The sequence below is a fragment of the Quercus lobata genome, chromosome 2 (assembly GCF_001633185.2).
Source record: "Quercus lobata isolate SW786 chromosome 2, ValleyOak3.0 Primary Assembly, whole genome shotgun sequence".
Taxonomy (NCBI): domain Eukaryota; kingdom Viridiplantae; phylum Streptophyta; class Magnoliopsida; order Fagales; family Fagaceae; genus Quercus; species Quercus lobata.
The window spans coordinates 29,650,900-29,668,389 of record NC_044905.1 but is presented as its reverse complement, the minus strand read 5'-3'; the positions used below and the strand labels follow the sequence as shown (position 1 = coordinate 29,668,389).

Here is a 17,490-nt window from a genome sequence, read left to right as displayed (position 1 = left end):
CACCCAACTATGAAAACAAAGACCTAACCAACCCTTTAAACCCAAATTGAACCATGACAGGTCAGCAAATAAAAAACAACAATCCAAGCACACAAACCGATCTCCAGCCTCAGCAGCACCAATATCAATTCGACTCAAATTAGAATATGATATCACAAGCAAAAGCAAGACGAGACAATGAAGTGCTACGAAGCGGCCAACGAGATAGAGGAGGAGCTCAAGAGAGGAGTCGAAGACTTGAAGGTCAAAGTTGCTTTCCTCAAAATCTGGTTTAAGCTGATTTTGGCAAGGGTCAAAATGGGTGAGAGAAGTAGAGTCTTAAAGTGAGTGAGGGAAGGAGATAGATTTTTTTAGATGTGTTTTGAAGTTGTGTGGATTTATAATTGTTTTAGATCTGTATCAAGATTTTGTGGGTTTTCAATTCTGTGTGTTTTGATCTATTTAGTATTGTTTTAATTCTTATATATATATATATTGTAGCATCTAGGATCTTAGTTTGGTGAGCAAGTTGGATGGGAGTGAGTTTTGGGAGTAAGGAGTGTTTTGATTTGTTTGGGCTTTTGTTTTTGACATATTATGTGTTAGAGTAACGACTGAAGGAGAGGTGGGTTACGGATCAGTAACGGAGGGAATTACAGGTCGGTAAAGTGTCAAAATTGAAACCACGGATAGGTAAGTCAAATTAGAGGCAAACCACAGGTAGGTAAAGTGTAATTATCCCAAAAAGAAATTACAATTACTGCTTATCTTTAAAGTTTATCATTTTTATTTGTTTGAAAAAAGAAACATATTTCTAAATTATAATAGATACAAATTATTAACTTTTACTTAAAAAAATAGAAGAACATCTAAATACACACGTGAGTGCGTGTGCAGAGGCTAATATATATATATATACTAGTATTATGCCCGTGTGATGCACAGTTTAATAAAAAAAATCATATGTAAATTAAATACCTTGATAAAAAATCATATATAAATTAAAAAATATATATTTTAATGTTAAATATAGATTATAAAAAATAAAAAATAAAAATTTAATTAGAATTGAAAGTAAAAAAGGGGGTTTATTTTTGAAATACTCTACTAATTAAGTAGTGAGAAACTTGAAACTCTAAATTAATTAAATTAATACATAATATATGTAGTGTGTTTGAATAAAATATATTGTACATCATTAGGTAACCACCACAACATGTATGTATTTGTCTATATATATATATATGAGAATTATTTATCAAAAGAGAATAACTCATGATTTAGAAAGCAAGCCAACATATGAATCTACCTTTCTTAAAAGAGTTTAAAAATTTGTCATTCCAAATTCATAAAGTGCAAGTTCTAGGCTTCTAGCTTATAATAAGAGTAAGACAACACAAAGTATAGAAAGCAAAAGGTCCTATAAACAATATAAGACGCAATATATATGCATACACATACCAAAGATATACACTCGTAAAAAATAACATTTATAGATTTACCTAAAGGCTCTATTTATTATTTTCATCAAATTTATTGCTCCTTACTCATGAATTAGAATGTAGCTTTGTGAAAACAAACAAACAAACAAACAAACAAAAAAAAAGGAAATGAAAAGAAAAGAAATACATACCTGTGTTGCTAGAGGAAGAGATGTTTCCTTAGGGATTTGAGGATTCACAATTTGGTGTAAGTTTTATTCCACTAAGAATAAGATATATTATAGAAGAAGAGGATATATTATAGAAGGAGAAGATAAGAATAAAGAAAAACCTATTACATATAAAACACTATTTATGAAATTACATTTTTTTCCCAATAAAATTATATTTGTGGTAGTAGTGTTATATATTTGTGGTAGTAGTGTTACTTCATTATCTCTAAAAAAATTTCATATCCACAATTAAGTTTTTGTATTTATCTAAAAAATTAATAAAACAATAGAGAAAAAGTTAATAAGAATAACTTCTTTTTTTTTTTTTTTGAGAAAGTTGATAAGAACAATTAGGTTGTGTCGTTTGTATCTAAAAAAATTATTACAATTTTTTAGTTGATAGAGTTTAACTTAAACTCAAACTTATGCCTTCCCTCATATTGTATGTTTAATTTTTTAAAATTTTTTTGATGTAATTTTTATTAGGGGTTTCTTTTAATGTAGTTTAGGTCCTTTAGGATAGTTACAAAACTATCCCATAAAAAAATAAAAAATAAAAACTATATATACACATGAAAAGAGGGGAAAAAAAAAATAGGTTGTGATGTTTTTATCTAAAAAAATTACTGCAATTTTTTAGTTGATAAAATTTAACTTAAACTCAAACTTATGCCTTCCCTCTTATATTGTACATTTAATTTAATTTTTTTTAATGTAGTTTTTTTAGGGGTTTCTTTTAATGTAGTTTAGGTCCTTTAGGATAGTTACAAAGCTATCACATAAAAAATGAACCATATATATACATGTGAAAAGAGGGGAAAAATTTTTTATATCTAGAATTTGGATTATAATTAAATTAAGATTTTTATCAACTTAGAAATTATAAGAAAAGAAAAATTATATATAAATATATATATATATATATATTAAAATGTAAAAATCTAAAAAAAATTCTTCAATTTGGTGAAGACACTTAGCACAACCACGGCTTCTAAGCCCAACTTTTATTATATAGTATATGATATATATTGGAGAAAGAAATAATTTAGATATATAGTATCACTGAAAATGCTTTTTTCTTTTCTCTTTTTTTTCCTTCTTTTTTTTCTTTTTTTTTTTTTTTTTACACTTAAACATTAAAACAGGACTACATAGAGTTTATTACCATTAGAGTTCCAAAATATTCAAATATCACTCAGAAGCTATAACAGCTTGGTTTGACATCTCTAATAAATAAATAAAAGAAGGCCCTCTATTCACACTTCCACAGCATGTGTGATAAACTGCACACCAGCTTTTTTGTTGGTCATGTGGTCAATCCTAGCTATCTATCAATGAGGTTTTTTTTTTTTTTTTTTTTTTTTAATCACAAGAGATTTTATCAATTGTGCAGATTAGAACCCGCAACTATCAATGAAATTATTAAACCTCTTTTTTCATGAGTTATTAAGCCATATTGGGCCTCTCTTTTTCCTACCTCTTCAATTTAAAAAATAAAATAAAAAAAAACTCTAATCACAAGAGATTTTATCAATTATGTAAATTAGAACCCGCAATTATCAATGAAATTATTAAGCCTCTTTTTTCATGAGTTATTAAGCCATATTGGGCCTCTCTTTTTCCTACCTCTTCAATTTAAAAAAATAAACAAATAAAAAATTCTAATTACAAGAGATTTTATCAATTTTGCAGATTAGAACCCACAACTATCAATGAAATTATTAAGCCTCGTTTTTCATGAGTTATTAAGCCATATTGGGCCTCTCTTTTTCCTACCTCTTCAATTGGAATTATTTACTTTCCGATGTTGACATATAAGTACCGGTATCAAATGTAAGGAGGCCTGTGTGAACTGATTACTGATAGATGTGTTGCATGTCAGGGATCTCTTGTCTCATTCTCATGCTTGGGGCTTGCCAACAAAAGATTTCTTGGACTTTTTTCTACAAATGATCCAAACTGCTGGTGCAATGATCACAAAATGTGAATAATAAGGGGACTCGTACGCCACTTGTTTGGATTCATCGATTACTTTATAAAGTTCTTGAATAATTCATCACCCATGTAATGTTGTGCCATATATTGGCAACAAAGGAATAATCATCTGATCACATTTTGTGTAGGGGCTCGTTCTAAATATGTGACGAATGGAATAGAATGTTCAAAACTGAGAGCATATTATTTAATCACAGCTAAAATGTACTAAGGAAACCAACACATGTAAGTATAGTGTTAAATTACCTATTACAATAAAGTAATTCTATGACTATACCTTTTATCATATCATTGTTCATAATTATTATGTAACAGAATATGATTAGTTTATCACTTTTACATAAATCTATAATTTTTTATTATATAACAGGTTATGACTTGTCTATCACTTTCATGTAAACTTATAATTTATTTTTACAAACACATTTTTCAAGGTAGAGAAAGAGTTAGCACAAGCCAATGTAGAAGCCTTTCTCGTTATTCCTTAAAAAAATAAATAAATAAATAAATATGTGATTTATTCACTCTTTTGCCTAAATTGTTACTCTTGAAACCACAGAATTAGTTTTTCGATAGTGGGTTGTTGTTGCTGTCCAAATTAGTTCTAGTGTTGCAGACGAGGTTTGTTAGTGAGGAAAGTTCATGTAGAAGAATTTTACAGTTCTGAGGCCATTACAGTGGAAAAGCAGCTGCATGGTTAGTTTTTTGACAATGGATTGTTGTTGTTGTTTGAAATTTCTATGTAGTGGATAAAGTTTGTTCGTGGAGAGAGTACGTGTAGAAGAATTCTACAATTCTGAAAGTTTTGAGGCCACTGCGGTAAGAACGCAAGTAGGGTGTTTGTTGAGGTTGTATTACTAGAAATTTCTAGGTTACAAAAGTTTTGTATATTATGATTGATCTTAAATTTGTAATTATTTCTTCTATGGTGAATTTTCTACAAGTTGGATCCCCTTGGAGTAGGGGTTTTTTTTTTGGTAATTAAAAAAAAAAAATCCAAAGAGGACGTTGTTAATTGGTTTTCCACGTGATTATCATTTTTTTTTTTTTTTTGTCTTTTACTCTTTTGATGATTATTAATTTTAGATCTTGTAATTATATTTGTGATTGAATTGCTAAGTAAAATTATTTTTTTGGAATACACACTATTTGTTCAATTAATCCAATTATTCCGTTGCTTAAGTTGTTGGGGGCCTAAATTGTATATATATTTTTTCAGTACTTATGTTGCTATGTTGTATTTGATCAGGCTACCCCTACAGAAAAGAGCTCAAGATAATTGTGCCAGCACTAGCACTCTTTTTTTCTTTCAAGACAAATAGCAAATTACTACACACACCTCAAATGAGACTTTCCAAAACTTATACTGATCTTCCCTCTGATTCACTAACACTAACTATAGCCGCCTTCATAAAGTTGGAATAGCAGCAATAACACAGCAAAAAAAAAAAAATGTGAATGTTCTAAGAGGCATGGACCTGTCTGCATGCCTTCAGAACTGGTGTATAGTCAATCACTTTATTCCAACTTGAAAAGAAGGCTTCATAAATTTATTGCATTCGGATATGGAGAACTACTGATTCTGGACTATGATCCATCTCATTCTCCCTGCAATTGGACAAATCAGGTAATCTGCCAGATTCCCTTATTCGTGTATTCTCACTCGACGATCCTTCAATAGCTATTGTTGTATGTTCTATTGGAATGCTAATAAGATTTGAGCTTGCTCTGTCTGCTTGTTGTTGTTGCTGCTGCTGTTCTGATGATTCATTCTGTGTGTGCTGGTTGGAAGTAGTGCTATCTTGCTGGAGGGGCTCGGATATACTAGGTGGAGCAGCTGGATTGTCAAGTTTGGTTGGGGTGACCAAGCATCTACAAAGTGGACAAGTTAAATTTGAGTGCAGCCAGTGACGAATGCATTCAACATGAAACACATGTTTGCACGATGGGATTTGAAGCAATTCTTCTTTGATCTCGAATTCTCCCAAGCAGACACAACATCTGTGAAAAATATATCATAAAATCTTCTTAAATTCAGTTCAACTTACACCTCAACTGAAAAATTGCTAATACTTTTCCAAAATGTTGATCTTACATTCCTTTGTCTTACTAATATGTTACAACAACAATAATAACAATAACAACAAAACCTTAATCCCAAAATTTTGGGTCAGCCATGTATTTTTAAATAGATTAGTTAGGGTCGGCCAATTCTGAGGTCTTAGTAATATATTTGTTTAACAAAAATAGTTCTTCGTTTTTTAAAATGAACTTTTAAACTTAGCATTTTGAGAGTAAGTTTAATTGTTGTGATTGTTTCAACCTTGGCATTTTAGCACTTTAGAGAACTTATGCTGCAATTTGCAGACCAAGTATATAAATTGAGATCCATGAGCAGTCAGTGTTTGCTGGACTTTATATTGACTTAATCAGTCTTCATGATCATCTATACAGGTGAAGTGATAACGTTGGCTGAAAGTTATTTAAAACATGCAACAAATAGAGATAATAATCAAATGCAACCTAACATGGAGGGCAAGTCAGATCTTCCTATGCCTAAAAGAAAAACCCTGCATATAGCACATGAATGGATATTGATCTTATCCATTTGGGATACTTTTTCAGTTTTTCTAAAGAATCTTGAGATCAAATGCACAATTCTCTTTTCAACTTTATTCATATTTAATAACCTCCAAACATGTCATCTCTCATATATTCTACTCTCTTATCGTGTAATGTTTAAAACGCACTTTTTAGGAAAATAGTGGATGTCATTAGAGATACTAGTGTGAAAAAGAATTGAATTCTATCTGGAAGCTGTAACGACTATAGGGGTTTCAAGGATATGTCACTATCAAGGTCCTTTATGAAGTTCACAAAGGAAAAAAAAATTTAGTGGTCATTCTCAGTCGTTCATCTATCATGAAGAGGGCTTTTCAAGTTGACGGATGTGATATATTTTAGGCCATCGAGTGCACGTGCTGTAGTGCATAATTGATTAACAACCACGGAAAAAACTTAGTAGTCCTGGGCCTCTCACAAAGGATGTGAGACCCAAGTGTGGAGCCCACTTTTTTTGTGAGAGTCCTAATTATTGTTTCAGGACTATTTAAGAATTGCCTAACAACCACATAACTCTTGCATTAATAGCTAACTCATCATCTTTTAAATACAAAACAAAAAATAATAGTTAGGAAATTTTTTTATTATGTTATTGATATGACACTCACTTTGTAAATTTTTTTAAGTAAAATTGATAGTCATTTCCTAATCTTATTTGGATTAAAAGTATAGGGGAAATCTGAAAGGTAAAAGGAAAAACAAAAAATACTTACTGTGATTCCTTTGTCCTTAATTCCTCATCAAACAAGATTGTTGGAAGCTTGTCCTTGATCTCCCCCTTCAAACCCACTTGAGATGGCTGTAGAAAATATGAAGCAAAAGAGAATTAGACAAATATTGGCTTGAAAGAGAAGCCATATATCATGTATAACTCTAATATGAATATCTGTGAATCTCTCTATAGCCTGAAAACTTTGAAAAAGATCAGGACGAGTACTGTCAAATTTTATAGAACATGATTGACATGCATCATCACAGTAGTGATGCCATACATGTACAATAACATTTTCTTAGTCTATGTTGGGGTAATTCAGTGAGCTTATTATTAAAGATCAAACAAAAAAGCACCTTTACTCAAAAAAAAAAAAAAAAAAAAAAAAACACACACACACACACACACATGATACCATATTGTACTTGTTTTTCTATTTGTATGTGTGCTTGCATGTAGGGTATGCAATATTGTGTGTATGTGAGAGAGAGAGATCTTACTGAGATAAAATATGCACTTGCTGGAATAGGACTTCTTGAAAGCATAGGTGGGGGATATGAGAGAGTAGAAGCTCTCCTCTTGAGGTAGAACAAGTAAAACAGGAGAAGTAGAATAATGGAAAATAGGATAGGAATTGAAAATATGAAAGCTTGGTAAAGTTTAAGTTGAAGTGCCGGAGAAAGGTGTGGAGGATTTGGAGTTTGAGGAACACCCATCTGAGTTTTTAAGATACAGAAGAGGTGCAAACGCCTTGGCCGGTGTTTTTATGCAGAAGAATCTTCTAGTGTTTTTTTTTATATATATGCCCAGCACAAAGAGAGAGAGAGAAATGCTGAAGGATTGCTTTACTGCTGTATTGGGAAACGCTCACTAAGAGTTAATGTAAACTTTGTTAATTAAATATGATAAACAAAGAGCACTTTTGGGATCATAGTTACATGATGGCATATATTCTCTCCCTTTCTATGATGGGAAGAGCCCATGACTCTCCACTAAATTATAGGCCCCCACAGCAAGCACTTAGGTCCGTTTGTCTTCGTCCTTCATGCATGGCCCAACATAATCATGAATTCTCTTTTATTAGTGCTTAGACTAATGCTAATCTTAAAATTCCTTAGTTGATATTTATAAACAGAGAAAAAGGGTCTTGCCTGATAGATTTTAAATTAGTCAATAAAGCAGTTGATAACCATGATCTAACTTCTGCAAAATTGTGTCTTGTAAAGAGATATTTGGCTTGCTAAAAAGTTTGTGAAAGTGGTTGAATCATAACTGCTTTAGGCCAAAGAATATCTAGATTGATTATTCTTAACCTGATGATTATAATTTATGCAATATTGACCCTCTTAGTGGATCCATTCTTGGGTTAGAAAGGTTGGTTTAACTCAACTTCAATAAATTGACTCATTTCTACCTTGTAGGTTTGACTAAGGCCACCAGTATTAGTAGTATATACTCAGGCGTGTATGTTCCCCTACGAACATCAGGTTTCTTGGTGTCATATATGTTTTTTCAATTATTATTATTGGAACAAAAAACATATATAACACTAAATGTTAATGATTCTACTATATGTCCAATATTTGTCAAATCACTGCAAACATGTTCAAGTGAGAAAAAAAAAAGAAAAAGAAAAAAAGAAATCGAATAAGAATAACATATTGTCCCAAATTTAGTTAACGGTGAGGGACAGAAACATGGAAAAAGATAGGGTGTGCCCTACACTTTGAGTGGCTATTAGGGCCAGCCTTTTCTCTTTATTGAGTATAAAATAGCTAAAGAACTTATTCGTCTTGGAAATGAAAGGAAAAATTCTGCAATTCATTGCACCAAAGAGATGATGTTTTTCGTTTGAACTTTTTATCATTACATAAACACGGGATCAATTCAAGCACTGAGGCATCAATAAAGCATGGCTATCAAGTGCTCATGCGTACAACTGTGATTATTCAATTCCTTAATCCCGCATTAGTTAATTATTTAATTCCTAAATCCAGCATTAGTCATCAACTACTCAAATAAAGTTTGTCAGTTATTCCAGCCATTTGTTCTCTTTATTATTACTTTTTTCCTACATTATATAACTGCGAAATAAAGTTTTCCTCTAAATCGATTAATATTCCATTCACACTGTAATTTTTATGACATGGCTATTAAGTTATCTAAATTAGTTATATGATTATTTATTTAATGGTCGCTATGGTTAAAGAAATTTTCTTCTAAATCAATTTGGAAGAAAATTATATTTATATTTGCAAGACATGGCAAAGTTTTATAGAATCTGTGTATATTAAGAATTCAATCAACATTTTGAGTTGAAATCAACAGTTGGAGCAGGAATAGTGGCCTGGAGTCCAAGTGCAAAGCATCTTGTATTGTGTCTTATGTACGAACTCATTCTTTAAATTAGCTACTTAAACAAGCAGTGCATTAAGCATCATAATTCATAGGATACAAGATTCGAGATCAACACTAACTTTTCTTACATATCTGCACTATTTTAATGTGTATCAAATTTTATTTTGTGATCCTACTTAGTGCAACTTGTTCTCTTTATAATCTTTCATATATAGAATGCCCTTTGATGTCTGAGTGTCCGAAACTTGAACTGAGGAGGCCTTTCTGTTGCTGGTGGCTTGTGAAGTCTCTATCAGAAAGTGGGTATGAGATCAGATTTCAGATAGCAGCACTTATTCAGATTCTCTCGCTATTGAAAAAATGTTGCTTCTTAGTTAACACGTGTTTTAACTGAACAAAGTTCTCTCACTTTTATTTTGAAGTAATCCTTAGAAGTTAGCAACTGTGGAGATTTGTATGTGCAATTGAAAAAAAGTGAATCCAATTACTATTAGGTGGCGGCTGATGCTGAATCTACACATGCTAATGTGGCATCAAAGCTAAAAATCATTGGCAGAAGCTTACTCTAGAAGCTCTCATGATTCAACTATGATTAAATAAAAGTAGTTTTATGATTAGTGCTTGCCAAGAAGGATGAATCTTTATGAAATACTGTGGATGAAGATTTGTCACAAATTACTAGTCCAAAAAGATCAGAACTGCATATACCTTGTGAGAACTTTTAGCATCATTGCTGGCGTATGAGGGTAGGATCCTTTGTTGTGGTGGGTGATGACTAGTATGTATAAGACAACCTACAAATAATTGATTTTGACAAAAACTTATATCAAATGCTAAAGATTAATATGTTTAACATCACTAGACCTCAGTCCCAACTCCGAGGCTTGCTCATATTAGCTATACACTAAAGGCCAAATAACCTAGGACACAGACAAAAAAATACATTAATCCCAACAATAAAAAAACAAACATTCTTTTTCACTTGAGTTCAGGATTTTATCTTAATTTTATCTTGATTTGTCATATTCCCCACACAAAAGATCGAGTTAAATCACCTTGAATTCATCAGTTTTGTTGCTCATTGGCACAACCCTTAAATCTTAATGATGATTGATGTGTAGCTTTCGTCCAAATAGCTTCCCCCAGTGGTCTAAGGACAAGAAATTAGATGATTATGTGACAACAAACAAATCTATTTATATATATCTAAAAGCTGAAGAGTAAGATTTAGTGTTGCTACATTCTTATTGAGCCATATCAGCGACCACGTCGCTATATATATTTTTTGTGGTTTTCAATCTTTATTGATTGTGTATTGCAAAATTAATTATTTTTGGCCAATGTGATGCACTACACGCCATCATAAACTCTAATTGTCTATTGTCTATATTAAAAACTCCTTTCAACATTGACTCTCTCTCTCTCTCTAGATATATATATATATATATATATATATATATATATTAATGTATGCAATAAATCTCACTACTCTCACAACAAAATCCTCTTCTTCTACCTATTAGTTCACACCTACAATTACACTTCCTCCAACCTTTCCGTTCCATCTTTGCCTCTTTACCTCCTCCACTACTCTCTATTTCACCGTTACACTTCATTTATCCTTTTCTCTTTCTTATATTTTAACTATTCTTCTTCCCATTTTATTTTATATAAATTTGATATCATTTCCTTCATTCAATGCATATTTTTTCCACACAAAAAATTGTGAGTACTCTCTCTCTCTCTCTCTCTCTCCTTTCTTTTGGTGAATTTTTTTCTTTCTTATAACTCTAATTAAAAGGTTGTGGTGGGCTTTTTGTGTTGTTGGGCTTTGATTTCTCCTGCGGTACCACGACTCGTGATTCTAAGGTAGGAAAGTTGGGACTGGCCTAACTAAAATATACCTTAGGCCAGCTTGTGCACAAGTTGGGCCATCCTAGTATAGAAGCGCCCTGGCAGGAGTCTTCAGTGTACAGCGTGCCCACGGCAAGAGTAATTGTTATAGACATTACAGCAGGAAACACAATATGGCAGGATAACTATAACATTTTACAAATAATACAAACAACTTTGGAAAAATGACCTAGATGGCTTAAACTCTAACTTTTAACTTCTCAGAGAGTAGGTCTGTCAAGAGGGAGAGAAATGGGTAGCCTATTGATGCATGCCTCTATTCTTATCACTCATACTTTTCTCTAATTTCTGTGTTCTTCTTTTCTTTTCTCTCCTTTTCTTCCTTGTTCTATCTCTATTTCTTGTCGTGGTTCCCCCCCCCCCCTTTTCACTATTCATAACTATTGCCTTTTATACAGTCTACCATGACAGGATTTACCATTTTTCCCCTTAAACGCTTTTAGCTCGTTGTAGGCGTCCTTCCAAGACTGCCCACTAGCCTGCCGGCTGTCCAGCCACTACCATTACAATATGTTGGCTACACCACACCTCATTCCCAGACAAAAATGGCTTGTTTTTTTTCTTACCTCTCCTATTGATGCATGCCTCTATTCCTATCACTTATGTTTTTCTCTGATTTATGTGTCTTCTTTTCTCTTCTCTCATTTTCTTCCTTGTTCTATCTCTATTTCTTGTCATGGTTCTCCCCCCCCCCCCTTTTTCACTATTCACAACTATGGCCTTTTATACTGTCTACCATGACAGGATTTACCATTTTTATCTCTCAACCACTTTTGGCTCATTGTAGGCGTCCTTCCAAGACTGCCCACTGGCCTACCGGCTGTCCAGCCACTACCATTATACTATGTTGGCTGCACCATGCCTCATTCCCAAACAAAAATGGCTCGTCTTGTCTCCTACCTCTCTTTGTTTTCATTACTCTTATCTGGATAAGGGTTAAACCTCTCCCTCACCTACCTCTATGGCATGCATCCAGTAGTTCCAACTCATACGTACTTTTTTTGGGTGAGATGCCATCCCAGCAAGACATTTCTCCCCAAAGAAGTTTGAGCGGGAACCCCAAAATAGACTTCCTCTTTCTCCCCATCGCCAAACCACACCCTCTGATACCCTTGACTTGTGGCCCACCTCCCATGTATTGACTGGGTACAAGTAGGTGGTGCTTGGGCCCTGTGTGTATATTCTACTTCCGTTTGAATTCATTACTTTTCTAGCCTTCACGCATTTGCTATTGCCTCCGTGTTTTTCTGATTCTGCTATACGTTTTGGTAGGTGTCTAACTCTTATGGCGTGAAAGACATATGGGTCTTTGGGTTCATGTTCTCTACCTTCCATCTCTTCTTTAGACTGGGCATTACTTGGGTGCAGGTCCTCTCCTTCCTACTTAGCCCATCTTCTTTCCTGTGTTCGTGGGCTTCTTAGCTGGGGGATGCTGCCATGCCACTGCATTGCTCCTGCTGTATCATTACCTCTCTTTTATTTCCTTATTATCTATGGGCTTACAGGCTGATGTTTCTGCCGTGCAAGTCCAATTTCCACATCCTTACCTCTTTTAGGCTTTATTGGCCAACATTCCTGCTGTGTCAGCCTACTTTCCACATCCTTACCTCTTTTGGGCTTTACGGGCCAACATTCTTGCTGTGTCAATCCATTTCATTTATTGGACTTCCTCGGCCCATTTACTTCTTCTTTACCTGTTTTACTCCCATAGGCTTTCGCTAAATCCTTTAGGCTTCCTCGGCCCAATTACCACATCTTTATCTCTTATTACTTTTCAGGCTTATTGGCCTTTAAGCCAACCCAATGAATTTACTAACTCCTTTCTTGGGCTTCCCCAACCCATTTACTTCTTCTTTACCTCTTAGGTTTACTACTTCATTGCTTGAGCTTCCTCGATCCATTTATTTCCTTTTTACCTCTTATTATTTTTGTGAGTCTGCTGGCCATTATTCTTGCTATTTCGGTCTGCTAGGCTTGCTTTACTATTTTCTCTTCTCACTTTCTTCATATTATTGGGTTTCTTCTGCTATTGAGCACTTTGTCAAAAAGTGGGCATCAACAAAGGTTTTTTTTTTTTTTTTAATTTTTATAAATTATGTGTTTTGGTATTGTGTTTCAATTTCCCATCACAAAGTTTTATCTCTCCCTTTTATAGCTTTGGTTAAATTTTGGTTTGAGTTAATACTTAGTTTTTTTTTTTTTTTGGAAATAGGAATTTGAGTTTTTATCAAAACACAGTCTACATGGCTATGAATTTGAATATGCCTACCAATTGTTTAAAATTTTGAATAATAAATAATTATAAAGCCTATCTTTTATATCTTTGGTTTTACTTTAATTTTAGCTAAGATAACATTGTAATTTTGTGATGAATTTTGATTATCATGATAATTTCCTTATTGCTTAAGAAATTGAATAATAAATTTGAAACTGATAAAGTTTAGTTGTATATTAGGCAAGTATAATACATTACAACATAAATTAGAAGGATATGGTTCACCTTAAAAAAATATTAATTAAACCAAAAAAAAAATAGAATGATATATCTGTAGAGATAAAAAGATAAAATATACTTGTAGAAATCTTTTTAAAAAATTGACAATACTTGAAGTAAGTGTTACATTTCATATATTACACCCATCGCATAATATTTATATATATATATATATTCCCACACATTACATGGGTCTGCGGTTAATATATAATTACATTTTAAAGCAAGGGGGACCAAGACCAACCCAACCTACTCAAAGCAATGAGACTACTGGCATTGTATACAGGACAAGATGGTCAAAGAAAGTTTGTTCCATGGCAAATGAGTTTACACTTTACATAGTGCATATTAAATTTTTCTTTATTAATGATAATGGTCATCCACTCAAAGCGCAAAACAAATTATTCAAACTAAACTAATACTTCCTCTTCCTTATTCATCTGCCTTTAAGGTACTCTCAAGGATTGCCAGGGTCTCAGGTTTCGTGAAGTACGTGAAGAGAACAAAGATATCATCCACATATATGTTAGATTCTCCAGCTTTGTTTTTCTTCTGGATGCTATAAGCAAATTAGTTGCCCCGAATTATCTCTCTGTTGAATACATCCACATTCATGCCACTCTCAGCTACAAGCAACAGGAAAATTTAGCACAATAAGCATTTTAGTTTCCCAGAATCTCATATGTAAGAAATACATGGAGCAGCAATAGCAAGATCGCAACAAGCCTCAAATAAGGGGGCGCTTCAATTTTCATCCTGTCAACATGCTTTAAGCCGCAAAAATTAAAATTCACTAATCACAAACTCACGCGATAGGAAAATGTAATATAATTATTTTATAAAAATATAATGTAAAATTTGTAAGTTAAACAGTGCATGTGTTATTTAAAAGTATTTTCTATTTTCTTAAGTTTTATTATTTTTATGTTATGAAACATAAAATGTATTTTGCATTTAACAACAGTAAAATTTAATTTAATATATATATTTAATAAAAAATAATTCAACAACCATATATGTGTGTGTGAAAAATGTAATTTATAAAAATATTTAAATTACATAATTATAATATTGTTTTACATAAAAGAAGAAGATGTTGTTAATTTTTTTTTTAAATATATCATAATCGGTTCACTAATTTGAATATATCCAAGAATTTTTTTTTTTTTTTTTTTAAGTACGCCTTCATTTCATGAAACACATGTAACATGTTGCATTAAGTTTATATTATTATATAAGTTTGAAATTGTAGCATTTTGTTTTTGATTTCCAAATATAAGTATAATACTTATATTATTGAAACTTGAATTTTAAAGTAATCTTGTGAATATTTATCATATATATTGCTTTTTTAGGGCCTATATCTTTAATTTCTATTGCCCATTTTGTTTGTATTTTTTAGCCTAAAACTAAAGAGTTAGGTCTAAATATAATAATATTTCATATTTTTCAACCCAAAAATTAAGAGAGAGAGAAAAAAAATTGATTCCAAAACCTAACAAGGAAACCTACAAAAAGAACAAATTTAAGGTCCAATTAGTCTAAATGGACCAAAATAGACTGAATTGGACCGAACTGACCAAAGTGGACTAAATTGGACTTGAATGGATCGAAATACTACACTAATGTGGCTCAAAAAAAGCATAATAATAATAAATAATATGTTTTAGCTTTTAGACATTACATAGTGTGGTGGGCCTTTTTGTGATGTTGAGCTGGGCTGCCTCTTGCTGCACTAGGCCTAAGTATTATAGATGAGAGAGTTGAGACCAGTCCAATTGTAACTCACTTTAGTCCGGCTTGTGCACAAACTACGCCCCGTTTGCCAAAACTTTGGTCACGTAGAGTTATGGCAGGCAAATGTAATTAGAATAAGAAAAGAAATACGTTCGCTACTTAGACAAAATAAATAAAGGGCAGCGACAAGAAGTGCCTTGTACATGAAATGGCAAAAATAAGTAGGAAAGAAATAGTAATGAGTTTGTTGAATCAAAGAGAGAAATGTCCATCTACCATGCCAAGTTATGTTACAGGGCTGAAACCATGAAGGGAACCATTTCCTCAATGCGAATAATCTCCCCAGACTAAAATTAATTGCTTTGAGGGAACGGGCCTAAATGGCCTTTGCCCAAAAGAATCCTTTGCCTTTGACAGAGAGCAAGACTTTAGAGGAAAAGAGGGGATCAACCTATCGGTGCATGTCTGTCATTCTATACTCTTTGTTTTTTTGTTATTTCTAATTCTTCTTTTCTTTTTCTCTTTTCCTTTCTCAGTGCTTGCTTATATGTTGTGATTCTCTCCTAGAGGTTACTATTACCGTCCTCGTGATCCCCATACTGTGCACAGCAAGGGTCCTTTATATAATGCCTGTCGTGACTGGTTTTTACCATTTTAGCCTTAATTACCTTTGACTGGTCTGGATATCCTTGCCAACCACCACTGGTTTGTCAATCGCCCAGCCACCACCACTTACCTGTGCTGGCTATGCCACTCCCCATCACTAGAAAAAGAAGACTATTTTGTTTGTTTGTTTGTCGTAAAATTCTTACCTATTACGGTGTGGGTGCTCTCTCTCTCTCTCCCTATCCCTCATGACATGCACCTAGTGGTTCCAACTCATCCTTACTTCTTTTGGGTAGTATGTCATCCCAGCAGGACATTTCCCCCAAAAGAACCTGAGCGAGAACCCCAAAATAGGTTTTCTCCTCTCTCCATCACTAGACCATGCCCTCTTACCTCTGACCCATGACCCACCACCCACCACTTCCTGTATTAGCTGGGTACAGGCTGATGATGTCTATGTCTTGCGCGTGCTCCACTTCTGTGTATGTCCAAAACTTGTCCGCTGCTCATGCGTTTGCCGTGGTCTGGAGGCTCGTCTACACATTCTGCCACCCATCCTTAACTTTTTGTAGCGTGAGCTATTTTCTGATTTCTCATTCTTTATGGCTTGCTCCCTTTAGGGGCTGGGCTTTGCTTGATTGTGGGCTCTTCATCCTTCAGTCTACTCTTTTACTCCTTTCGCAGTCTTGCAACCATTTCCTGCCGTACAACTCTGTCATTCCTATTGCGATGTCATTTGACCCAAACCTATTGGGCCTCTTTGGGTCTACTACTTATTCTTCTCTCAATGACTCAATATGGTCATTGGATTCGTACTCATGCCATTTTGGGCTTTTCTTATTACATTTCTTGTAGGCTCCTTTGTCCCATTCATTTCTTCTTGGGCATCCTTGACCCATTTGCTTTCTTTGGGCATCTTCGGCCCTTTTTCTAATTCTGCGTTCCCATGGGCTTTCACTAACTCCTTTGGGCTTCCTTGGCTCAATTACTTTATCCTTCATCCTTAGGGCTCATGGGTTTTCCATCAGCGTTCTCATTCTTTATGGCTTGCTCCCTTTAGGGGCTGGGCTTTGCTTGATTGTGGGCTCTTCGTCCTTCAGTCTACTCTTTTACTCCTTTCGCAGTCTTGCAACCATTTCCTGCCGTACAACTCTGTCATTCCTGTTACGATGTCATTTGACCCAAACCTATTGGGCCTCTTTGGGTCTACTACTTATTCTTCTCTTAATGACTCAATATGGTCATTGGATTCATACTCATGCCATTTTGGGCTTTTCTTATTACATTTCTTGTAGGCTCCTTTGTCCCATTCATTTCTTCTTGGGCATCCTTGACCCATTTGCTTTCTTTGGGCATCTTCGGCCCTTTTTCTAATTCTGCGTTCCCATGGGCTTTCACTAACTCCTTTGGGCTTCCTTG

At 33.7% G+C, this 17,490-nt stretch overlaps 1 protein-coding gene across 1 annotated transcript; it reads right to left on the bottom strand.

The window, feature by feature from the left end:
- Nucleotides 1–4,934: 4,934 nt before the first annotated feature.
- On the bottom strand, nucleotides 4,935–7,760 carry LOC115978275 (probable E3 ubiquitin-protein ligase RHA4A). The gene is made up of 3 exons (XM_031100299.1): nucleotides 7,463–7,760; nucleotides 6,964–7,049; nucleotides 4,935–5,629 (listed from the first exon to the last, which is right to left on the bottom strand). Exons 1-3 carry the CDS (start codon nucleotides 7,676–7,678, stop codon nucleotides 5,179–5,181), a joined length of 753 nt encoding a protein of 250 aa, XP_030956159.1. The 5' UTR covers nucleotides 7,679–7,760; the 3' UTR covers nucleotides 4,935–5,178.
- Nucleotides 7,761–17,490: the final 9,730 nt, after the last annotated feature.

Bases quoted from the DNA above. Each gene is read 5' to 3' on its own strand.
- LOC115978275 (XM_031100299.1), bottom strand. From the start codon at position 7,678: ATGGGTGTTCCTCAAACTCCAAATCCTCCACACCTTTCTCCGGCACTT. The intron at 7,050-7,462 runs GTAAGATCTCTC...TATTTTCTACAG, and splicing joins CAAGTGCATATTTTATCTCA to CCATCTCAAGTGGGTTTGAA. The intron at 5,630-6,963 runs GTAAGTATTTTT...TATTTTTCACAG, and splicing joins TTAAGGACAAAGGAATCACA to ATGTTGTGTCTGCTTGGGAG.